General features: G+C 34.3%; 3 protein-coding genes and 2 pseudogenes across 5 annotated transcripts; 1 reads left to right on the top strand and 4 right to left on the bottom strand.

Moving 5' to 3' along the window:
* Positions 1-44: 44 nt before the first annotated feature.
* LOC106423482 lies at positions 45-2,249 on the bottom strand (annotated as a pseudogene).
* A 2,933-nt stretch (positions 2,250-5,182) lies between these two features.
* LOC106423526 (protein trichome birefringence-like 41) lies at positions 5,183-6,841 on the bottom strand. Its single transcript, XM_048773521.1, has 5 exons — positions 6,513-6,841; positions 6,150-6,321; positions 5,884-6,047; positions 5,652-5,810; positions 5,183-5,577 (listed from the first exon to the last, which is right to left on the bottom strand). Exons 1-5 carry the CDS (start codon positions 6,758-6,760, stop codon positions 5,283-5,285), a joined length of 1,038 nt encoding a protein of 345 aa, XP_048629478.1. The 5' UTR covers positions 6,761-6,841; the 3' UTR covers positions 5,183-5,282.
* A 975-nt stretch (positions 6,842-7,816) lies between these two features.
* Positions 7,817-8,389, bottom strand: LOC111215941 (probable leucine-rich repeat receptor-like serine/threonine-protein kinase At3g14840). Its single transcript, XM_048773519.1, has one exon. The coding sequence runs from the start codon at positions 8,385-8,387 to the stop codon at positions 7,959-7,961; it is 429 nt and encodes a 142-aa protein (XP_048629476.1). The 5' UTR covers positions 8,388-8,389; the 3' UTR covers positions 7,817-7,958.
* A 637-nt stretch (positions 8,390-9,026) lies between these two features.
* Positions 9,027-10,643, top strand: LOC106423524 (annotated as a pseudogene).
* Positions 10,644-10,864: 221 nt separating this feature from the next.
* LOC106423521 (probable leucine-rich repeat receptor-like serine/threonine-protein kinase At3g14840) lies at positions 10,865-18,470 on the bottom strand. Of its 3 annotated transcripts, XM_013864293.3 has the most exons (24): positions 18,217-18,470; positions 17,949-18,123; positions 16,853-16,924; positions 16,673-16,741; positions 16,515-16,586; positions 16,331-16,402; positions 16,173-16,244; positions 16,000-16,071; positions 15,831-15,902; positions 15,659-15,730; positions 15,493-15,564; positions 15,338-15,409; positions 15,177-15,242; positions 15,025-15,087; positions 14,896-14,937; positions 14,689-14,729; positions 14,243-14,616; positions 13,965-14,160; positions 13,719-13,880; positions 13,261-13,379; positions 12,011-12,221; positions 11,700-11,937; positions 11,482-11,632; positions 10,865-11,397 (listed from the first exon to the last, which is right to left on the bottom strand). In XM_013864293.3, exons 1-24 carry the CDS (start codon positions 18,305-18,307, stop codon positions 10,981-10,983), a joined length of 3,063 nt encoding a protein of 1,020 aa, XP_013719747.1. In that variant the 5' UTR covers positions 18,308-18,470; the 3' UTR covers positions 10,865-10,980. The 3 variants fall into 3 exon arrangements, with proteins under 3 accessions (XP_013719747.1, XP_048629475.1, XP_013719748.1); XM_048773518.1 differs by lacking the exons at positions 17,949-18,123; positions 18,217-18,470 and adding an exon at positions 17,785-17,816; XM_013864294.3 differs by lacking the exons at positions 16,853-16,924; positions 17,949-18,123; positions 18,217-18,470 and having other exon boundaries at positions 16,480-16,586.
* Positions 18,471-19,744: the final 1,274 nt, after the last annotated feature.

Genomic DNA, 19,744 nt, shown 5'->3' on the forward strand with positions numbered 1-19,744 from the left:
TAATCTTTAAGAGATTTCTCCATTTGTGACAAGAGAATGGTCAAAAAAAAGTTTATTTGTTTATATAATCCGTTAGGCATAGATATTCGGGTACCTGTTCAACTACGAATTGTATCTTTTAAATATCAAATTTTTGGATTACAAAATTAGGCTTCATTTGGGTATTATAAATTTTTATGTAGGTTTCGGGTCGGATCTTCCCAAGTTCGTATAGATTCAGTTTTGATGTATATTAAATATGTTCAGATATTTATACTAAAAGTAACCTATTAACCGATTCAGTTTGAATATTTTAAATTCAAATTAAAAATAATCTAAAATAATCTAATAACCAAAAGTAGCCATATTAGCCGATTTCACTTGGGTTCGATTCTGATGAATAAAAACTTAAAATTATTCAAATACTTATACAAATATTTATATGATAACACATATAAAATGTATAATACTAATCAAGAAAAAATATTAAAGTACAAAAAAAAATTCAACACCCGCACTAGTTCAAACGTTAAAAGAAAGACAAAAACACTGCAGATTAAAATGATCAAATCATTATTACAAAAAACAGATATGAACTCGTTTATGTACAGAAAAAAAAAAAAAGAAAAACATCCATGCAAGCTCAACCTGTAGAAAGTAACAAAACACACACAACAATGTCTTATCAAAACACACACAAAACAGACCAAACAACTGTCTTCAAGCAACTTTGCGCAGATCACTAGCCCATAAAAAAACATTAACGGGGTTCAAAAACTTTACCTCATCCTGTAATTTGTGATAGTTTCGTTACAATCCCTAACTTAAAAAATTTGGCACACTAACCCCAGTTCAATTGATGATTATCAAGTAGAGACTCGACAAATAAGCAAAAGCGCCATTAGGCTTCTTGAAAACATCCCAAAGCTTTAGTTCCTTCGTGATCCATTGGATGATTCTCCAGATGTACTACCGAGTGCACCAACATTTCCAAGTCTCTCACAAGAATGTGTCGCATCATTAGTTGCGTCTTCATATCTTCGAAAGAACTACTGATCCTCCTACCCATTTGTTCTTTAGAAGCTTCATCGGCTTCTGGTACAACCTCAGCCATCCATTGAGAGTGATCTACGGTTGCTTCGTTTAGCCTGCAAAGAGAAGTTAACAAGAGTGTAATTCAACAACAGCCTTCAAAGATTCTAAATCAAGAACCAAACATCTTCAGTTCCAGTATAGAATTTGCTTCGTTCATGCTTCTAGCTCGAAAGGAAACTTCAACACTGTCCTCATTAATCCTAGCAAGCCCTTCGAGAGAGCCAATGGACAAGCACTTCGAGTGTATCTCTGAATCAGTTGTTTCCGAGTTTAGATTACCAATCCTTATAACCAGAACCGAAGATGGATGGTTTGGTTTCGGGGTGTATCGGAGATAGAAGAGCCAGTTGAGCTAGTTTCCTTTTCCTCCTGGGCCTTGGATTCGTGATCTGGAATTGGAGAAGATGACTCACTCGGTTGGCTTGGAGAAGGAATCCGTAACAATTCTTGCTGGGGAAGAGGCATGTTCTACCATCTTGCCCTGGCCATTAGTCTTTTGATAAGAAGAGGTACGAAGGACAGTTGAGAGCTTTCAATCATTCTTGAATCAAACAACATTTGCTGCTCAAATAAATGACAGGTGTGCTCTCTTAAACTTGAACCCCCAAAAAAAGTTTGAATCAATATGTCACACACACACAATCAATTCAGTGTTCTAGTTAAACTCGGTAGTGAAGAATTGATACACTCCCAGAAGCTAAGGTGCATTTTCTTTCCATACAGACAGGGAAAGGATCATGAGCTGAAGTTATCATGTAATCTTATGCAGCATTGCTCCCTCCTGAAATTTTAAAGATCTTCAAAAACATTTATTACATAGTGGAGAAAATGCATCGTTCGCTTCTGGTGCATTTTCTCCTCTATGTAATAAACCTTGTATTTTGATTAGAGGATGACTCTGCACTGTTTTGGTTAGAACAGAAGACTAAACAGAGATTTTTCACAACAATTTGAGTCATCCAATCTCTTGAAACTCCATTGTAGGCATCAGAGAAAGTATAAGAAAAAGATCGGATTCAAGGCTCGATCGTGACTGTTCGAATTAAGAAGGGATTGAACACGAAGAAGACATAACTGAGAGCGTTTCAGTGATACTAAGGAATATCAGAAGTCGCTGCAGACCAAAGAGAAGTGACAAGCCTTAAACTCCATTCTTCTCGTCAAACAAAAATTAGGGTTGAATCGAATCTATTGGGCTTTCGAGCCGTAACATAAGCACAGACAGATCCCATAAACACAGCGTAACGAAGATAACTAATTGAGCAAAAAAAAACACATTAGGGGGCGACTGGTTTTCCCGCTACCATCCGCAAACGCAGCTTTTGCGGTTAGTAGTGGTTGTCAGCGGTTTGCAACAATCACTCAAATCGCTCTAAACCGTTTTAAACCGCTCCAAATTTCATAAATTCAAAAGTTGGCTGCAGCTAGCGTTTGCGGTTGCGGACGGTTGCGAGAAGGTAAATTTTTTTTTTTAAAACAATATATATACAAAAGTAAAAATATTTAATAAAAAATTTAAAATTGAAATTATGAAAATATTAAAATATATCTATTATATTTTAATTAATATTATAAAATTTTATAATAAAAATAATTTCAATAAATTTTAAAAAATTAAAATTATAACTTTCTAAATATAAATTTTATATTTATTATAATTTTATGATTTTTGATATTTTTATAATTATATTAAATGTAAATATTGTTAATTTATTATTTGACTGTTACCGCATTTGGTAGTTAACCAGTCATAAGTCACCCGCAAACGCCTCAATTTTTAACTTCAGTACCAGTCGTACGAATCTCTTAAAACCGCTAGAAACCGCAACTGCCCGCATCCACAAACTCCCGCAACCGCAACCGCAACCGCTGCGTTTGAACCAGTCAGCGAATCGTTGAAAGATGACAGATGTCGCCTATTTAGAGTATGACTGGTTTTCCCGCTACCACCCGCAAACACAGCTTTTGCGGTTAGTATTAGTTGTTGGCGTTTTGCAACAATCGCTCAGACCGCTCCAAACTGCTTCAAACCATTCTAAACCTCTTAATTTTAAAAGCTAGTTTCAGCTAGCGTTTGCATTTGCGGGAAGATAATTTTTTTTCTTTTAAAAAAACAATATAATTACAAAAATGAATAATAATTTTAAATTCGAATTATAAGAATACTAAAATATATCTATTATATTTTAATTAATATTGAAAAAAATTAAAATAAAAATATTTTTATAATTTTTAATCATTTAAAACTATAACACTCTAAATATAATTTTTATATTTATTATAATATTATGATTTTTGATATATTTATTATTATATAAATGTAAATATTGTTAATTTATTATTTAACCGCTACTGCATTTGGTAGTTAACTAGTCACAAGTGTCCTGCAAACGTATCAATTTCTAACCGCAGAACGAGTCGTACAAATCTCTTAAAACCGCGAAAAACCGAAACCATCCGCATCCGCAACGCAACCACTACGTTTGAACGAGTCCGGCCTTTAGTGACGTGTCTTGACCGGAGTGAGAGAATATATGTGTTAATAGCTCCGCCCCTGAGGGTTGGAGATTGTTTTGACTTTGTTTGTAATATACTCTCTTTGTTCTTAAACGATCAATATTCTAGTTTTTTCACATATTTTAATAAAACACATTAAATTTGCATAATTTTTTGTGTTTCTCTTCTTTCCACAATTTTAAGCCAATAAAAAATTAATTAGTGCAATTAAAATTTTTGAAGTTTGTAATTAGTTAATAAAACATGCATTGAAAATGTAAAAAATAATTTTTTTAGAAACAAAATTTTTATCTAGAATATGTATCTTTAAGAAACGGAGGGAGTATGTGTGTGCAAACAGCAAGGGAAGATTGGTGGCTGGATCATTTCAAAGTAAAATGAGACATGCTGATGGAAAACATAGCGAGGCTCGTTTTAATCATCATAAAACTAAAAGGAGTCAGAATGGATGATAAAGGGAATGTTTATGTTGCTGACTTTGAACCTAGCCATAATTGGAGATTCAGGTATGCATTCTTATTTTTTGAACAATTATCAAACTTCAATGATGTAAAGAGTCCTTTTTGAACATATTTTTTCACAGGTGTCACTACTATAGCTGGAGGGACTATGCTCAGTTCTGTGCCTTGGAAGAGAGATCAAGGCGTCACCATAGACAGAACCAAAGACAGCAGCATCAGATACGGTGAAGCCTGTAGAGTACAGTATAATAAAGAAGGATTGTTGATTTGTTTCATACTCTAATTTTCTTTTTGTTGCTGTTAAAGAGATTTCTCTCTGTGTTTCCTTTTAAATCCACAGCTTTACTTCAAAATATATATCTAATCCCCAGAAGGAAAAGATGACTTCCTTTGGTAAGAAGATCTGTGGCTGATTGTTTCCTGTTACTTGTTGCATAAGTGAAAGCTGAAAACAAGACGACCAGCAAAGAGTTTTGAGACCATGGTACAGGTATGACACTTGTAGCTCTTCTAGAATTGATCTTGCATTCTAACATTAGGATGTACAAATGAATATATTCAGGGGACTAAAGGTAGAATGAGCAGAAGACAGTTTCGAAAGGGAAAAAGAATAAAAACATAAAGGGCCCTACGGGTTTGAACCGGTGACCTCTTGATCTGCAGTCAAATGCTCTACCACTGAGCTGAGGACCATTTTTGTCGTATCTGTGATAGTTTATATTTCTATTACTTAGAATTTCACCGTAAGAGATTAGGTGATCATGCAAAGACCATTGTGATTTCTCCATGGTTGTCTGGCTTTGAGCATAGCTAACGCATGAATATGATTCTTAATTCACGTTCAGTATTCCATTGTTATCTAAGTAATGTAGAGATTGCTTGAAAATTTTGTAATTTCATACGTGTTTTGTTCGTAATGGAAGTTATTAATCTAACGAATTCGTAGTTTGCCTGTAATCATCCGATTTACTTGCTTGGGTCGCACACCATCCATCCCCTTTCTCAACCTCACTACCCCCTCTTTGATTTCACTCGTCGAATGCATATTTTATATTTATTTGTTCCTTAATAAGTCGAATTATGGAGTCCTACTTAAATGTAGAATCAAACACAATAACAAAAATGTAGTCTATTAGAAACGGACCTTTATTTTATTCAGATTCAAATGTAGAATCAAACACAATAACAAATATGTTATAATGTTGTTTTCCTATATTTAAATGTTTCTTACTAAAGCATATAATTGTAAAGAATCTCATTCCAAGTATCTGGTACGCCAGAGAGACACCAGTGGCTGCAGTCATTGCCGGTTCGGCCGCCTATACCGTAAATGGAAGGGTGACCATCTTTGCGAAGCAATGAAAGCATAGTAATGTCTAGCAATGTCACCGGTTTGGTAATTTTCCCGAGTGCTCTCTTCAAAACTCCAACTTCTGGTGGCAATCCGCCTGGATAACTTGTCCCCCAAAGTGGTTCCGTCTGTCCCGCGCAACTATGTGCCGCTGGTTCACCCCATAGAGATCCACTACCAAACAAACAAAATGAAAGTTTAAAATATCTGATTGATTGCCGATTAAGAAAATGTGTATAACAACTTACTTGTAATGAGATGGTGAAATTCCTTGGAAAAATACTCTAGTTTTGCTAGTATCTACCACGGTATCGACCCATTTGCCCCAAGTTCCAAGTGCGATTTCGAATGCCGCCATGCGGTCCATGTCTTTTGTGAAGTTACTTCCTATTTGAATATAATCCCATCTGCCCAAAACAATTCGAACATAAACTTCTAGTGATTTAATTAAGCCAAGAATAGGCAAAGGTGAAGAATTACGATTTACGGCTCCACCAATGCCAAGTGTTGAAAATCAGTGTATCCATTCCTAACCAATTCTTTCCATCGTTGATCGAATCAAGCTTCATTACGCTCCCAATCTTCTCACTCACTATATCTACCAAATACGGATTCCTATCAAACTTTATTCCAACTCCATACTCCTGAATACATTAAGCATTTATGGTTTAGTTTGGTTTAACTCATCCCGGTTTTCTATTTGAGAGATATATTTTACGTAACCAGAACGAGTGTATTATTATTACCTGGAATGTGAAGGTTGAGATAGTGCCTTCTGTGGTCATAGTATAGGGAGACTTGGGAACAGAAGAGTGTAGCATACATGTCAAAGACTGCCATTGATTTAGGCTAAGAGAATCACCTACAAACATTATCTTCTTCCCTTTATTTTTCTGCAAAAAATCTACTCCATTGAACCTACACAACAAAACAGTAAAATAACGGTGGCTTCTTAAGGCAAGTGTGATAAATGATAATGAACGTTAAAATCAAGAAATTTGCTGGCTTGTGTGTGTGTTATATATTCACAATGATACATTTGATGCAAAACATCTAGAAACAACAACAAAGAAAGAATTAAAAAGGTATTATAGATTAACTGATGATACCATGCTAATTTGCATCCCTGTGGTTGCCATCTGAAGGTAGGGTAGTCGAGATCCGGCCGTCCATTTTTCTTGCAACCGAATTCGCGTCTTATGAATGGACACGTGGAAGGATCGTAGAGAGGGTAGGAAGGATCCTTCACCCACTGTCCCGTGAACATATCACATCCCTTTGCAAGAAGAGGAAGAAGGAGGAGGAGCGACAACACTAACATAGAGCCATAAGAAATGGCGTTATCCTGTAAACCCATTTCACCACAGACGAGAGCGAGAGATAAAGAGAGATTCAAATACACACCTGGGATTTTATACACCCATATGTATATATATAATTTTGTTGTTTGTTTTTTTGAGTCAAATACATGAACTATAATGCCATATAATGCGATATTCGTTTTGGTAAGAAATCTTAAAATCAAATATGAACAGTTGTTTGTGTATATCTAGGCTATCAATGCTGACAAATGAATGAAGATGAATAATGCATTCATAATAAAGTTTACCATTTGTAGGAACAATTATTTCTTTTTATTCTTTTTATTGTAGAGAATTAAAGAATAAATTTGTTTCTCACTAAATTTCATATAAAATAGCCATTCCTCATCATTCTTACATAATTTTATTCTTATCCATTATTTTCCTATTTATTTTTAGTATTCATGAGATAGTTACCAGTTAGACCTGTATTCTTTAGAGACATGTATTCTTTAAAGACGTGAACTTTCTATAATGTTTTTTCAGATGTTGATTATAAAATTATAGTAACATAATATTCACGGTCAACAAATTTAATGATATTACCTTTAGTGCAAAATTAAATCATGCTCTGATCGGTTTGTTCGCACCATAAATATTTTGTGAAGACGTTTCTTTGTGTTTTTTTTTTCAGTTTAAAAGGATTTCAATTTGTGCCACCCCGTGAAAAAACTTATTGACCTGCATATTAATATATTTAATCAATTCATTAAGTTTAGTTGAAAATAGTTTTGTATAGAGCAATATTCTAAACGGCAGTATAGATGGATCTTATTAAACAAATACAAGCCAATCATTTGTGAACAGATGTACAGATGTTGTAAGAACTAAGAACTACAACAATATTTTCGTATAACTTATATAATCCAAATTAACTGTTATGGTTAGCAATCAAACATAGTTCCATAGTGTCTCCATGTGGGGTTAGTTAGACTTCGGTCTAAACAGCCCTAGTTAATAAAAGAAACAATAATTTATCTTCACTGGCATTATTTCATCTAAAATTGTCTTGGACATGTTGATTCCCTTCAGCAAAAATATATCTCATATTATGCTTCAAGAAACATAACCTTGTAATTGTCTTAAATACAAATTTATCACAATTCAAAAGTAAATTTTACAAAAAGGAAAACAAAAAGAAAAGACACAATTACTTGCTTCATAGTGTTTTTTTTTTTTGAACATAATACATAACTAAACGGCCCTACAGTTCCAATAAGCAGAATCAGGCTTAAGAGGGTAAAGATCGCTGGCGTTGGCCGTGGAAGTAGAAGACGACGTGAATGGTCCGTCGGTGCTGATAGTCTGATCCAACATATTCATCTCCTCTTCATTTATCATCGCGTACTGCTTCTTCATCGCCCTCACGCTCTCATTATCTTTCTCGCTTCCTTTGTTGAAGGAAGCTTCAAGAAGCTTCTCAACATTCACCGTGGAACTTCCTTCTAGTATGCTCACCACCGTACACATTGACAGTCTTTCCGACGAAACTTGACTGGTGCAGAGAATCCCTATCTGGATCATGGCCATTGCTTCTTCTCTGTTGTAATCTGTTCCAAGCCTCGGGTCTACTAGTTCCACCAGTTTGTCTTGCTCCCTTAGAACGTGTACCTTTGGAAACATACTGAGAGATTCATAGTCATCTTTTTTGTTTCAGAAAAGTATTTAGGATTTAGGGTTTAGATTCGAAAAAATAATAACTTACCTAGTCAAGAAGGTTGAAGGTCTCGACTCTGGATCGTGTGATCGTGTTGCTTCTTCCGTGAACGATTTCTAGGGCAACGAATCCGAAACTGTAGGCATCTGCTTTTATCTGTCAAATGACCTCTTATGGCGTATTCTGGAGCTATGTATCCGCGGCATAAACAAGTTTGCTTTGGTTACAAGAAATCTACATATATAAAGCTGATGAAACTTCTTGTTTGACTCACTATGTTCCTGCGACTCGTGTGCTGATGTGTGTGTTTTCTTCTTCATCAAGCACTGAAATCCGAAATCTTAGCGTTGAGTTCCTTATCCAGCAAGACATTAGTGGCTTTGCTGTCTCCGTGTACAATCTTGAGTCTCGACTCCTCAAAAGTGTGCATAGATTTTTATTATATAATTTGTGTTTAGAAAAGTATTATTTCCTTTTTCTATTTCCTTAAAACGTGTGTAGATGGTATTATCCTTTATATATATATATACATAGAGTCAGGCATGTCAAAGACGAAACTAATAACTTCTGCTTTTGCTTGAACGAGGAAGAAGAATAAGAAGACGAAGATGTGTGGGATATGGTCGTTACCGCAAGAAGTGGCTATGAAGTGCTTGGCTCAGGTATCGAGAGTAGACCTCGCGGCTTTGGCTATGGCCTCCAAGGAACACCGATCTCTCATCGTTTCCCTTGATTTCCGGCTATTGAGATTCCAGATGCGTTGTCTCGAGTCAAACATCTACCTGTGGTTGCACATCTTACCAGAACCGACCCCACGCTGGTTTATCCTCAACCCCGTGCACCGTCGTCTGAAACCCATCCATCTAAAATCCGACAAGGCTCCTCCGGAATCATCGTCCGCTTTCGTGTTGAGGAGTTTTGGGGTGTTTGTTGTCGGTGGACTCGTAAACGGCAAACCCACTTCGGATGTCTCCTTCTTCGATTGTTTCGATAACACTTGGCAGTCTCTTCCGCCCATGAAGATGCCTCGTGCTTCAGCGTCGGCAAACATTATAGACCAGAAGATGTACGTGCTTGGAGGGTGCGGGGATGACGCTGATTCCTCGAACTGGGCAGAAGTGTTCGATCTAGACACCGAAACCTGGGAGTTCTTGTCTGTAACTAGTCCGAGGAAGATGCCCCTCAGTATCCGACAAAGCATGTTGATGTTACAAAAGAATGAGGTTTACGCGGTGGATGAGGATGGTCAAAGCTTCTCCTTCTCACCAAGTGATAACAGTATATCAAACGGAGTAGCAGATTCTAAGCCAGGGTACCGAAGCGATTGGTGTTGGATTGGGGGATTCTTGTTCTGTGGTAGTTCCCGTGGGAAAATACTGTGGTGTTCCCCGTATGAGTTGAATTGGAAGGAAGTGAAGGGTTTGGATGAGCTGTCCGAATATGATATCAGCAAACTCTGCAGAAAGTCTGATAAGAACAAGAACATTGTCGTCTTCTGGAACTCTAGCTCTCTAGGCTCTGAGCCTTTGGAGATTTGGTCTGCCGAGATTTCCCTGGAGTTACGCCACCCACACGAGCTTTGGGGAAGATTGAGTGGTCTGGTTCTGTCTTCACACTTGATCCTCTCTCGCACTCATACGGTGGCATTAAGCTCTTGTATGCTGTGTCTATCCGTGCCTGAAATTCCTCAGTCCTTGTTTAAAAACTAATCTATTCATTTAATCGCTTTATTTATTTGCTGTCTAATGTTTTTATATAATTTGCAATCCACTCACAAAGCGCTTTTTATTTTGTCGAATTTTCGTAATCTCACTCATCTCTCTCAGGCTCTACTTGAGAGAAATTAGCTACCTTGTCAGTGATTTCTGTTGGAAGATAATAATAGTTAGTACGTGAAAATATATCTGATTAGTTAACACCATTTCGTTAGTGGTTTAAGACTTTAGCTAATAATCTGCTTTTTACATGTTGTAAGAAGGGACTATTGTGTCTTATCTTGTGATGTGATTTGCTTAATACCATGAATGGTTGATGGTTTAAGACTTTAGCTAATGATCTGCTCTCTGCTGTTTATATGTTGTTGGAAGAGACTGCTACCTCTGTCTTGTTTAGTTTGTAGATACTTTCTCTATTGGCGATGGTCAATCTTTTAATAAAGCCTGGTCGGAACGGTGGCTGAGTGCTACCTCTCAAGAACAACCTATGGGACCAGCATCCAAATCCGGCAGTTCTTTAATGGTTACTGATCTATTGCAGCCAAGCGGAGGAGATTGGAACAGAGCCGTAGTGCACCAACTGTTTCCACTTGAAGAGTCAAAGATATTAAGCATAAAATGTCTTGGAACACGTTTTAGGCCGGTCCAAGTGAAATGTTTTAGACCATCTGCAAGAAACATAACCTTCTAATCGTCTTGTTTTTTTAACGCTGGGTAGTACCTTCTAATTATCTTAAACACAAATTTATCACAATTCAAAAGTAAATTTTACAAAAAAGAAAAACAAAAAGAAAACACACAGTTACTTGCTTCATAGTGTTTTTTCTTTTAACATGATGCATAACTAAACGGCCCTAGAGTTCCAATAAGCAGAATCAGGCTTAAGAGGGTAAAGATCGCTGGCGTTGGCCGTGGAAGTAGAAGACGACGTGAATGGTCCGTCCGTGCTCATAGTCTGATCCAACATAGTCATCTCCTCTTCATTTATCATCGCGTAATGCTTCTTCATCGCCCTCACGCTCTCTTCGTCTTTCTCGCTTCCTTTGTTGAACGAAGCTTCAAGAAGCTTCTCAACATTCACCGTGGAACTTCCTTCGAGAATGCTCACCACCGTCGACATGGATGGTCTTTCCGACGAAACTTGACTGGTGCATAGGATCCCTATCTGGATCATGGTCATTGCTTCTTCTCTGTTGTAATCTGTTCCAAGCCTCGGGTCAACTACTTCCATCAGTTTGTTTTGCTCCCTTAGAACGTGTACCTTTGGAAATATATTGAGATTCAGAGTCATCATTTTGTTTCAGAAAAGTATTTAGGGTTTAGAGTCGAAAAAATAATAACTTACCCAGTCAAGAAGGTTAAAGGTCTCGACTCTGGAACGTGTGATCGTGTTGCTTCTTCCATGAACGATTTCTAGGGCCACAACTCCAAAACTATAGACGTCTGCTTTATCTGTCAAATGACCTTTCATGGCGTATTCTGGAGCCATGTATCCGCTGCATAAACAAGTTTGTTTTGGTTATAAGAAATCTTCATAGATCTGAAACTTCTTGTTTGACTCACTATGTTCCTGCCACTCGTGTGCTGATGTGTGTGTTTTCTTCTTCATCAAGCTTAGCAAGACCGAAATCCGAAATCTTTGCGTTGAGTTCCTTATCTAGCAAGACATTAGTGGCTTTGATATCTCTGTGTACAATCTTGAGTCTTGATTCCTCATGAAGATAAGCTAAACCTCTAGCTATTCCAACGCAAATCTTCTGCCTAGTTGGCCAATCTAGTCGTATTTGAGTCTCTTGAGGTCCTTTAAGAAACTAAAGAAATATTTTTACAGACTAACATATGCATTTTAATGCTTTTAGAAAGGGTGCACTAACCAAAAAGTGCTCGAGCGAGACTGTTGTTTTCTAAGTACTCGTAGACTAACAAGAGCTGGTCACCTTCGACGCAACATCCATATAGTTTAACCAAATGTGGATGTTGTAGAGCAGAAATCATAGCAATCTCGTTCAAGAACTCTCTGTTCCCTTGTTTTGATTTTGATGATAGCTGCTTCACCGCCATTACTGTTCCATCTGTCAACGTTCCCTGGGTTCATACAATATACAAAACCTTTAGACAACTACTCTCTGTTACCCGAAGATAACTGTTGCAAAAAAATGTATACTTGTTTATGTTTTCAATGCATTTTATATGAATAAATAATAGTAAATTATATTGTTAAAAAAAATAATTATATCTATTAATATTCGATTGATTTAGATTTTTAAAAATAGTTAATCGCAAAATAATATATTATTATCAGATTTAATATTTTTTAGTATGCATAAAAGCACACAATATTTATTTTATAAACAAAATATTGTTCATCATTCTATTTTTCTCATAACAACTAGGTGTTTTCCTGCACTATGTGTAGCAATAAAATTTTAAATTTAAATTATATTTAAAAATAAAATTTTGTTAATGTTTTAGATTTTGTTATTTTAAACCAATATTTTAATATAAATACTAATTTAGTTAAACATAAAATTAAGATAAAATAAATAATTTAATTTAATTAAAATTATATTTAAAATCATAATTTAGATAGATTTTTATTTGTTTATTTTGGTTAAGATATATTAAATTAACTTGTATAAAATAAAGTAAAATTGATATAATTTTTCTTGTAACTATCAAAATATAAAAATAAACAGAATTTCTAAAATCTAGATATCAACAAGAAATAAATGATATTACGATTAAAAATAATATCTTTTTATAAAGATTGTATAACATTTCGAAATATTTTTAATAATAAAAATTGTATGATTATAAAAATATACTTAAATAATATTTCAATTTTTTTAAAAAATATTTCTTAGTTCTATTATCAAATTATTTAATGACATATGTGAATAGATTTATTTTAATGATGATTTATTAGTTATTACCGTATTATCAAAAGTTACAAAAAAATGAGATTAACATTAAATGTAGTATACATGTCACATTTAACCATAAGTCATGTCATCAATTTTAATATCATGTCATATTTTTTGGTGAAAATAATTGTGGAAATGACAGGTGTGAAATCACTTCACAAATAATATTTAAAAGATGTCAACTACTTTATGATACTAACCTTGTGTACAGGACCGAAACCACCTTCTCCAATCTTGTTTGCTGGATCAAAGTTGTTTGTAGCAACTTTGATTTGCCTCAACGAAAAGGAACTTATCTGGAAATCCAAGTTCTTGAAATCTGTTGGTGAAGAAGAAGAATAAAGATATTTAAGTTTGAGAAAAACATATATAGACTTTTAACTCAGTAAGTCTTACTAAGTACTTCCGTTTTTTTTATAGATGATATTTTAATAGTAGATACATAAATTAAAAAATATTTAGTTCTTTACATTTTCTAAACAAAAATATCAACAACTATTCAGCTAACCACAATTTGACCAATATTAAAATAAACTGCATAATATCATTGATAATAGAACATTAATTGTTATTAACTTTTACTTTGTTGAAAACATCATCTAGTTTGGAATAAACAAATTTTCCTAAAACTTCATGTATTTAAAAACAGAAGGAGTACCTTTTTCCATCTGACTCTTGGGTCTTAAGCAACCTCTCCACCATAAAATACCACCGATTAAAAGCACAAGAAACAACGTCGAAGCAACCACAGCACCAACCAACGTGCCAATAGAGCTTCCACCACCACTTCCGGTGCCAGCTTCCTTAGGTGGAATGAAATCTACAACAAGATCATTAAAGATAAATACAAAAAACACTCAAATAATTCTCTCTGTCAGATAGTTTCAAGTTTTGCAAAGTATACTTGGATCTACGGATATAGCTGATATGAGAGCACCATATACACCTCTTGTAGGAAGACCTTGAGTTCCTTTGCCAGCCCAGAACAATCTTATTTCAAGTTTCCCATCTGTAATCATGACCGGGAAACGCATAACCACAGCTCTTCCAACACCTTTTGCCTCATCTACTATATTGAAATCCTTAAGCACAAACTTTCCCTGCACATTACCACACACGCCAGTTGATTTAAAGCATTACAATCTTTTCAAACATTTTTTAGAAAAGTAAAAAGTAAATTACCTGAACGTATATGTCAAAGAATCGTCTCCCCAAACTGCTAAATGTTTGGTTGCCAGTGAACACAATTTCAGCAAAGTGGAGATTAACAGTGTAGTTTCCTTGTCCAAGACAAAATGCGTAGTAAGTGAGGGAAATGGCAGAGAGACGTGCATGTGTATAAAGACTAGGATCTGCTATACTAAGCTCTGACGTATTTGCCCATAAGGTTACTTCATTGGGAGACCGCTCATCATCCAAGAACTTCCCGGTGTTGCTTGAAACCCAACCGTTTCTACTGTCGTAGAAGATTGGTCTATCCGATGTATCAGCATCATACTTAGTCCCATTGATTGTAAGTTCAGAACCACCACAGTTTATATGAAGTCCATAGAAAGCTTAAGAATAACAAAAGTTAAGTCAGATGCGCTACTAAATTTTTAGCGATATGGTTTTGTGCAAAGACTTACTTTTGGGACATTTATAGCTACTCAGACACGAAACGTTTGAGCTGTAGAAAAACATAACAACATAATATCAATATTCTAGTCAGTGTTGGAGAGAAGTAGCCATAGTCTTATGAAATGAAAGTTGGTCTCACTGCTTTAACCATGGCAGAATATTTCCCAGATGTTAATGAGCAAGACGATTTTAAAATAGAAGAAAAAAAGGCTTACTGGTTATTCGCCACTATAGGGCTTGTGCTTGAAAACATATTCCTATGAATGAAAAGAAACAAGAAAATGTAAGATGTATATTGATATTTTAAGGCACGAGAAGTTATGGAATTATATTGTTCTTCTTACACAGCATTCTTCTGACATTCTGCGGTTCTTAGATCATTGGTAAAGTCATTGTAAGTTAGATCACTGCAATATAAATAACGAAACAAAATATTATTTGTGTCACTACAAAATATTGTGTTATATATATATACATATCGTTGAAGAAAACTCACATCTTATCTCCATTGTCTACCATCCAAGTTGGCACTTCCCCACTTAACATGTTACTTGTAAAATATCTGGAAGATTAGAAAACAAAATTCAACTGATCATTTAACTTTCATCCATAGATAGATTTTAAACCAAAAAAGAAGAGAGGAGCAGAGAGTCATACATGTTATCTACGTTGGAAAGAGCTCTATATGTTACTGGAACCCGTCCACTTAGCTTATTAAAGCTAAGATCTCTGAAAAATGAGTCTCGCAATGTCATCTTGAATTTTTTTTCTTCATATTTTATGCTGGGCAAAGGATAAAAGAGTTTACTTACAAGAGCTTTAATGATGTGATCCGTCCAAGATACGCTGGTAACTCTCCTGGAAGATTGCAGTTCCTAAAAATCCTGTAAAGGAACAGCGAGTGGAAGTAGAAGTTAAGCTCAAATGAAGTGGAAAGAAACTATTACTGAATTTGTTTAGTCTTAGACTCAAACTAACAATGTCTCCAACAATTTCATGTTTTGTAGTGGCGGAAATGGAGACTCTGGTCCGCTCAGGTCACTGATCCTCCTACAAAACAAAATTAAGAAAAGAAACAATAAATACTATTGATAATGATTCTACTAAAGGTGACAACAACGAATCACACACGCAAAGTTGGTGTACTTACAAGTCTGTTAACTTTGTAAGAGAACCAATGGTACTAGGAATTGGTCCGGCCAAACCACTTGCTTGAATAACCCTGTTGCATGCAACACAACAACATTTCACTCATTTGTAAGTCACCAATACCCATACAAGAAACTAAAGAATCTGATTACGCAAAAAGAACTGCTTACAGTTTTCCAAGTTTTGTCCAGTTCTGGATCAAATCTGGTATAGTTCCAGTGAACTTGTTGTCACTTATACGGCTACAAATCAAGGTATAATATATGTTAATATTCATATATATATATATATATATATATGTAATATGCATTACGAAATGAAAGAAAATTAGACTAAGTCTTACAAATCAGTCAATGTTGTAAGTTTGGAGAATGTACTTGGGATGTCTCCACTCAAGTAGTTCGAGCTAAGAAGCCTACAAAGATAAAACATAGCCTCAACACTAGTAAATTCTCTGAAAGTTTCTGTAGCCTGTAAAAGAACTTGGACAAATATTCTTACATTCTGTTAATGTTTGATAGATTCCCAAGCTCTGAAGGTAATTTACCTGAAATCTGGTTGAATTCCAAGGTACTAAAAACCAAATGTTCCACAAAAAAAAATCAAATCAAGACATTATCACCAATGTATGAGTTATCTAAAAATTTTACATTTTTAAGGAGAGAGAGCGATCAAAGAAGTGTACAGGATGATAAGGCTTGTGATGTTTCCAATCTCTTTTGGGATTGGACCAGTTATTCGGTTTCCAAGTAAGGAACTGCATTTCATCATCCAACAAATCAATCTACACATTTATGCACAGATTTAAAGTGTATATGGACAGAGACAAGCATATATACATACAGTTTTTCAAGTGGCAAGGCTCCCCATTCGGGAGGAATTGAACCATTGAGAAAGTTTCTAGACAGATCACTGCAAAAAGAAAGAAAAAAAGTATCAATTAAGTTAGTTAATAAAAGATACTAGTAGTGGCATATATTGTAATAAAGGAAGTGTTCGAGGGATAATATTTGCTATTCTTACATCTCCTGCAGAAAAGGAAGTTCTGCAAACTCTTTAGGAAGAGATCCATTTAGGTTTTGTCCCTTGACAACTCTGTCCAAGATTTAAGAGGAAAAAGAAAGAAGAGCTTTCAAATACTGTTTGCAAAAATATAGGCCTATTTATTTTTAGCCCACTTCTGTTCAGCACGAAAGTTGAAGAAAATAAGTTAAAAATCTGCACCATTTTAATTTTTTTAATATTAAAATTTAGATGAGAAATATATAAAAATTGGCTTTCATTTTATTATTTTTGTATTCCATTTTTATGTTTATTAAAATCTACTTCTCAAAATTAGTCAATGGACTTTCATTCCCATGTTGATAGTGTTAATAACATAATTTATAGAAATTTTGTTGGTCGAAATTTTAATTCATACAAAAATTGCGGGTGACTTATTCTAAAAAAGTTATTTTATATTTTTAATATATTACTTTGTTCAAGTTGTTTGACATACAATAGTGTTTTATTCATGTAACTGACAATCATCTTTCTATTTAAAAATAAATATAAATAACATTTTAGCTATACAATTCACGAATAAAAATTATTTGGTTCGATTTTCAAGATTTTCATATTAAGTGTCGTTTTGGATTTGTGCATACAGATTAAAGAAACAATTAATTATGTATATTTCATATATATAAACATAATTACCAATATACCTAGCCATATTCAACCAATAAAAAAATAAATTACTAAATAAAACTAATAAATTTTGCATTGAAAGTCGAAAAGAACACTTATTTTGTGACGAAAAAAATTTTTTACAGCGACACTTAATATGAAACAGAGGAAGTATTATTTTTTGGTTATATAGAAAATATGAAGCGTTCAAATATTTATAGAATTTGGTTTGTTTTGAATTGGTTTTTCTGTTTCAGGTAATATACTTGGAAAATGAGACCTCGTACTTCATAAAGTCGAACATGTAGAATGTCAAAAATCATTTATTTATGCTTGATATTAAACCTGATCATGGAAATGGAAATTTTATAAACAAAGATCAGATATTTATTTTTTTTACAAAACAAATATATTTTTTTAAAAGGGAACAAAGAGAGAGAGAGGAACGCACATGTTGGTGACATGGCAAACGGAGGAGGAGCAGTTACAAGTAACATTGTTTTCGAAGTTCTTGTCTGTGTAAGGAGTTCTCCATCCTCCTACGGTTGAAGCGACGTCGCATGGATCTACAGTGAAATCCCAGTTATTTTGGTGTAACCCCTTCGCTACGGCTCTTAAAACGTCCACTGCGACACAGAAAACTAACATCATTATACCAGTGACGAGTGGCGAATACATACGTACGTACGTAACGTGCACCCACTTTAAAATATGTATACCTTCATCTTTGGCTAACTTTTGAGAGGAAGCGGAGCCGGAGAGGATGAGAAAGACGAGTACGTAATTGAAGATAAGTTGAGTTAACGACATTTTTCTTCTTCTTTTCTTTAAGACTGTAATTAATTTGGTTATGTGAGGGAAGATAAGATGCGATGAGAGTGAGGTATAAGAAGAAGGGGTTTGTGTATGTGACGACGAATTGGTAAGACTCCAATAGAGACTTTTACTCGCAAAGACATTTGGGGAATAGAAGAGAGAGGGAGAGGGCACAAGAAGATAAGCAAGTCAACATTGTAATTTAATAGGTTAGAGGATTTAAATTTGCAACTTGCACATAAAAATAAGCAAACCTGGCCAGACTGAGAAAAACCAAGGGCCCAAAGCACTAAAATAATTCATTGCTCTTGCTCTGTAGACCGTAGATACTTCTTTACAGATACATTTCTTTAAATTCCGGCAGACGTCTAAATTATTAGGAAGAAAAACACAACAACTATAAAAGGTTGTTTTCGACTTTTCGTTTTATTTTCTTTTGAGACAGACCTATGTGAATATAACTAGTCCACGATTGACTTTATTAAATGTATTTGTTTTTTTAAAAGAGAAAAAGACCAAAATAGCACTAAATCAAGTTTTTGTTCTCAAACTAGCACTCAAGGCCAAAAGTCACAAAAATAGCACTCAAGGGGTGGGGTTTAGGGTTTAGAGTTTAGGGTTTAGAGTTTGATTTTAGGGTTTAGAGTTGAGAAGTGAGGTTTTGGGGATAAGATTTCAAATTTTGAAAAATAAAAAAATTTAAATTTTTCAAAAGTATAAAATGCTATTTTGGTCATTTTAGTTTTTGAGTGCTATTTTTGTGATATAAACTTAGAAAGGTGCTATTTTGGAGATTTGCCCTTTTTAAAATCAATACTATTAAAAGGGAAGAAGTCTAAAAAAATCTACATATAAAAGTTGTTTGGACCATTTCATTTAACTCATTATTTTTTGGTCTTACCTTAAATTTACACTAACAATATGTTACCATATATTTCTCTAACAATAATTAAGTCAATTCTTTTATTTATTTAAATCTCACTCCTAAGTCCTAATTTACTATTACTATATTTATCATTTTGATTTTTAATCGTAAAAGCATTGAGACTAATGTTTTATATTATCACTTTTATCATATAATATATGATTTAAAGCAAGATAAATTACTTATATTATCAGTTTTGCGATAGTATCCGTTATATATTTCTGATAATATATTAATCATTCTAAACATACAATATTTTAAATAATTTTAACAGATCTTAATATTATTTCTTAACTTTTTCTCAGAAAAATATTTCATCAACCATGTTTTTGTACAATAACATTAAAAATATATATCAAAAGGTTGTTGAACATGATATGGACGTAATGGGTCCACATCTGTTCGAGTATTTAAGATCCTAAAAGAATTTGAAATATATGAAAAATCTGAAAAAATCCGAAACACGAAAAGTATTTGAAACTCCAAACAAATACCAAAAAAATTCA

Source organism: Brassica napus, unplaced genomic scaffold (assembly GCF_020379485.1).
Source record: "Brassica napus cultivar Da-Ae unplaced genomic scaffold, Da-Ae ScsIHWf_248;HRSCAF=418, whole genome shotgun sequence".
Taxonomy (NCBI): domain Eukaryota; kingdom Viridiplantae; phylum Streptophyta; class Magnoliopsida; order Brassicales; family Brassicaceae; genus Brassica; species Brassica napus.

What these genes read in the sequence shown, in the direction of transcription:
- LOC106423526 (XM_048773521.1), bottom strand. Translation starts at nt 6,760, where the DNA reads ATGGGTTTACAGGATAACGCCATTTCTTATGGCTCTATGTTAGTGTTG. An exon ending in CAGGGATGCAAATTAGCATG is followed by an intron (nt 6,322 to 6,512) that starts GTATCATCAGTT and finishes TTTGTTGTGTAG; the next exon opens with GTTCAATGGAGTAGATTTTT. An exon ending in TCTCAACCTTCACATTCCAG is followed by an intron (nt 6,048 to 6,149) that starts GTAATAATAATA and finishes TAATGTATTCAG; the next exon opens with GAGTATGGAGTTGGAATAAA.
- LOC111215941 (XM_048773519.1), bottom strand. Translation starts at nt 8,387, where the DNA reads ATGTTTCCAAAGGTACACGTTCTAAGGGAGCAAGACAAACTGGTGGAA.
- LOC106423521 (XM_013864293.3), bottom strand. Translation starts at nt 18,307, where the DNA reads ATGTCGTTAACTCAACTTATCTTCAATTACGTACTCGTCTTTCTCATC. An exon ending in TGGACAAAACTTGGAAAACT is followed by an intron (nt 15,903 to 15,999) that starts GTAAGCAGTTCT and finishes TGCATGCAACAG; the next exon opens with GGTTATTCAAGCAAGTGGTT. An exon ending in ACACGAGTGGCAGGAACATA is followed by an intron (nt 11,633 to 11,699) that starts GTGAGTCAAACA and finishes TTGTTTATGCAG; the next exon opens with CGGATACATGGCTCCAGAAT.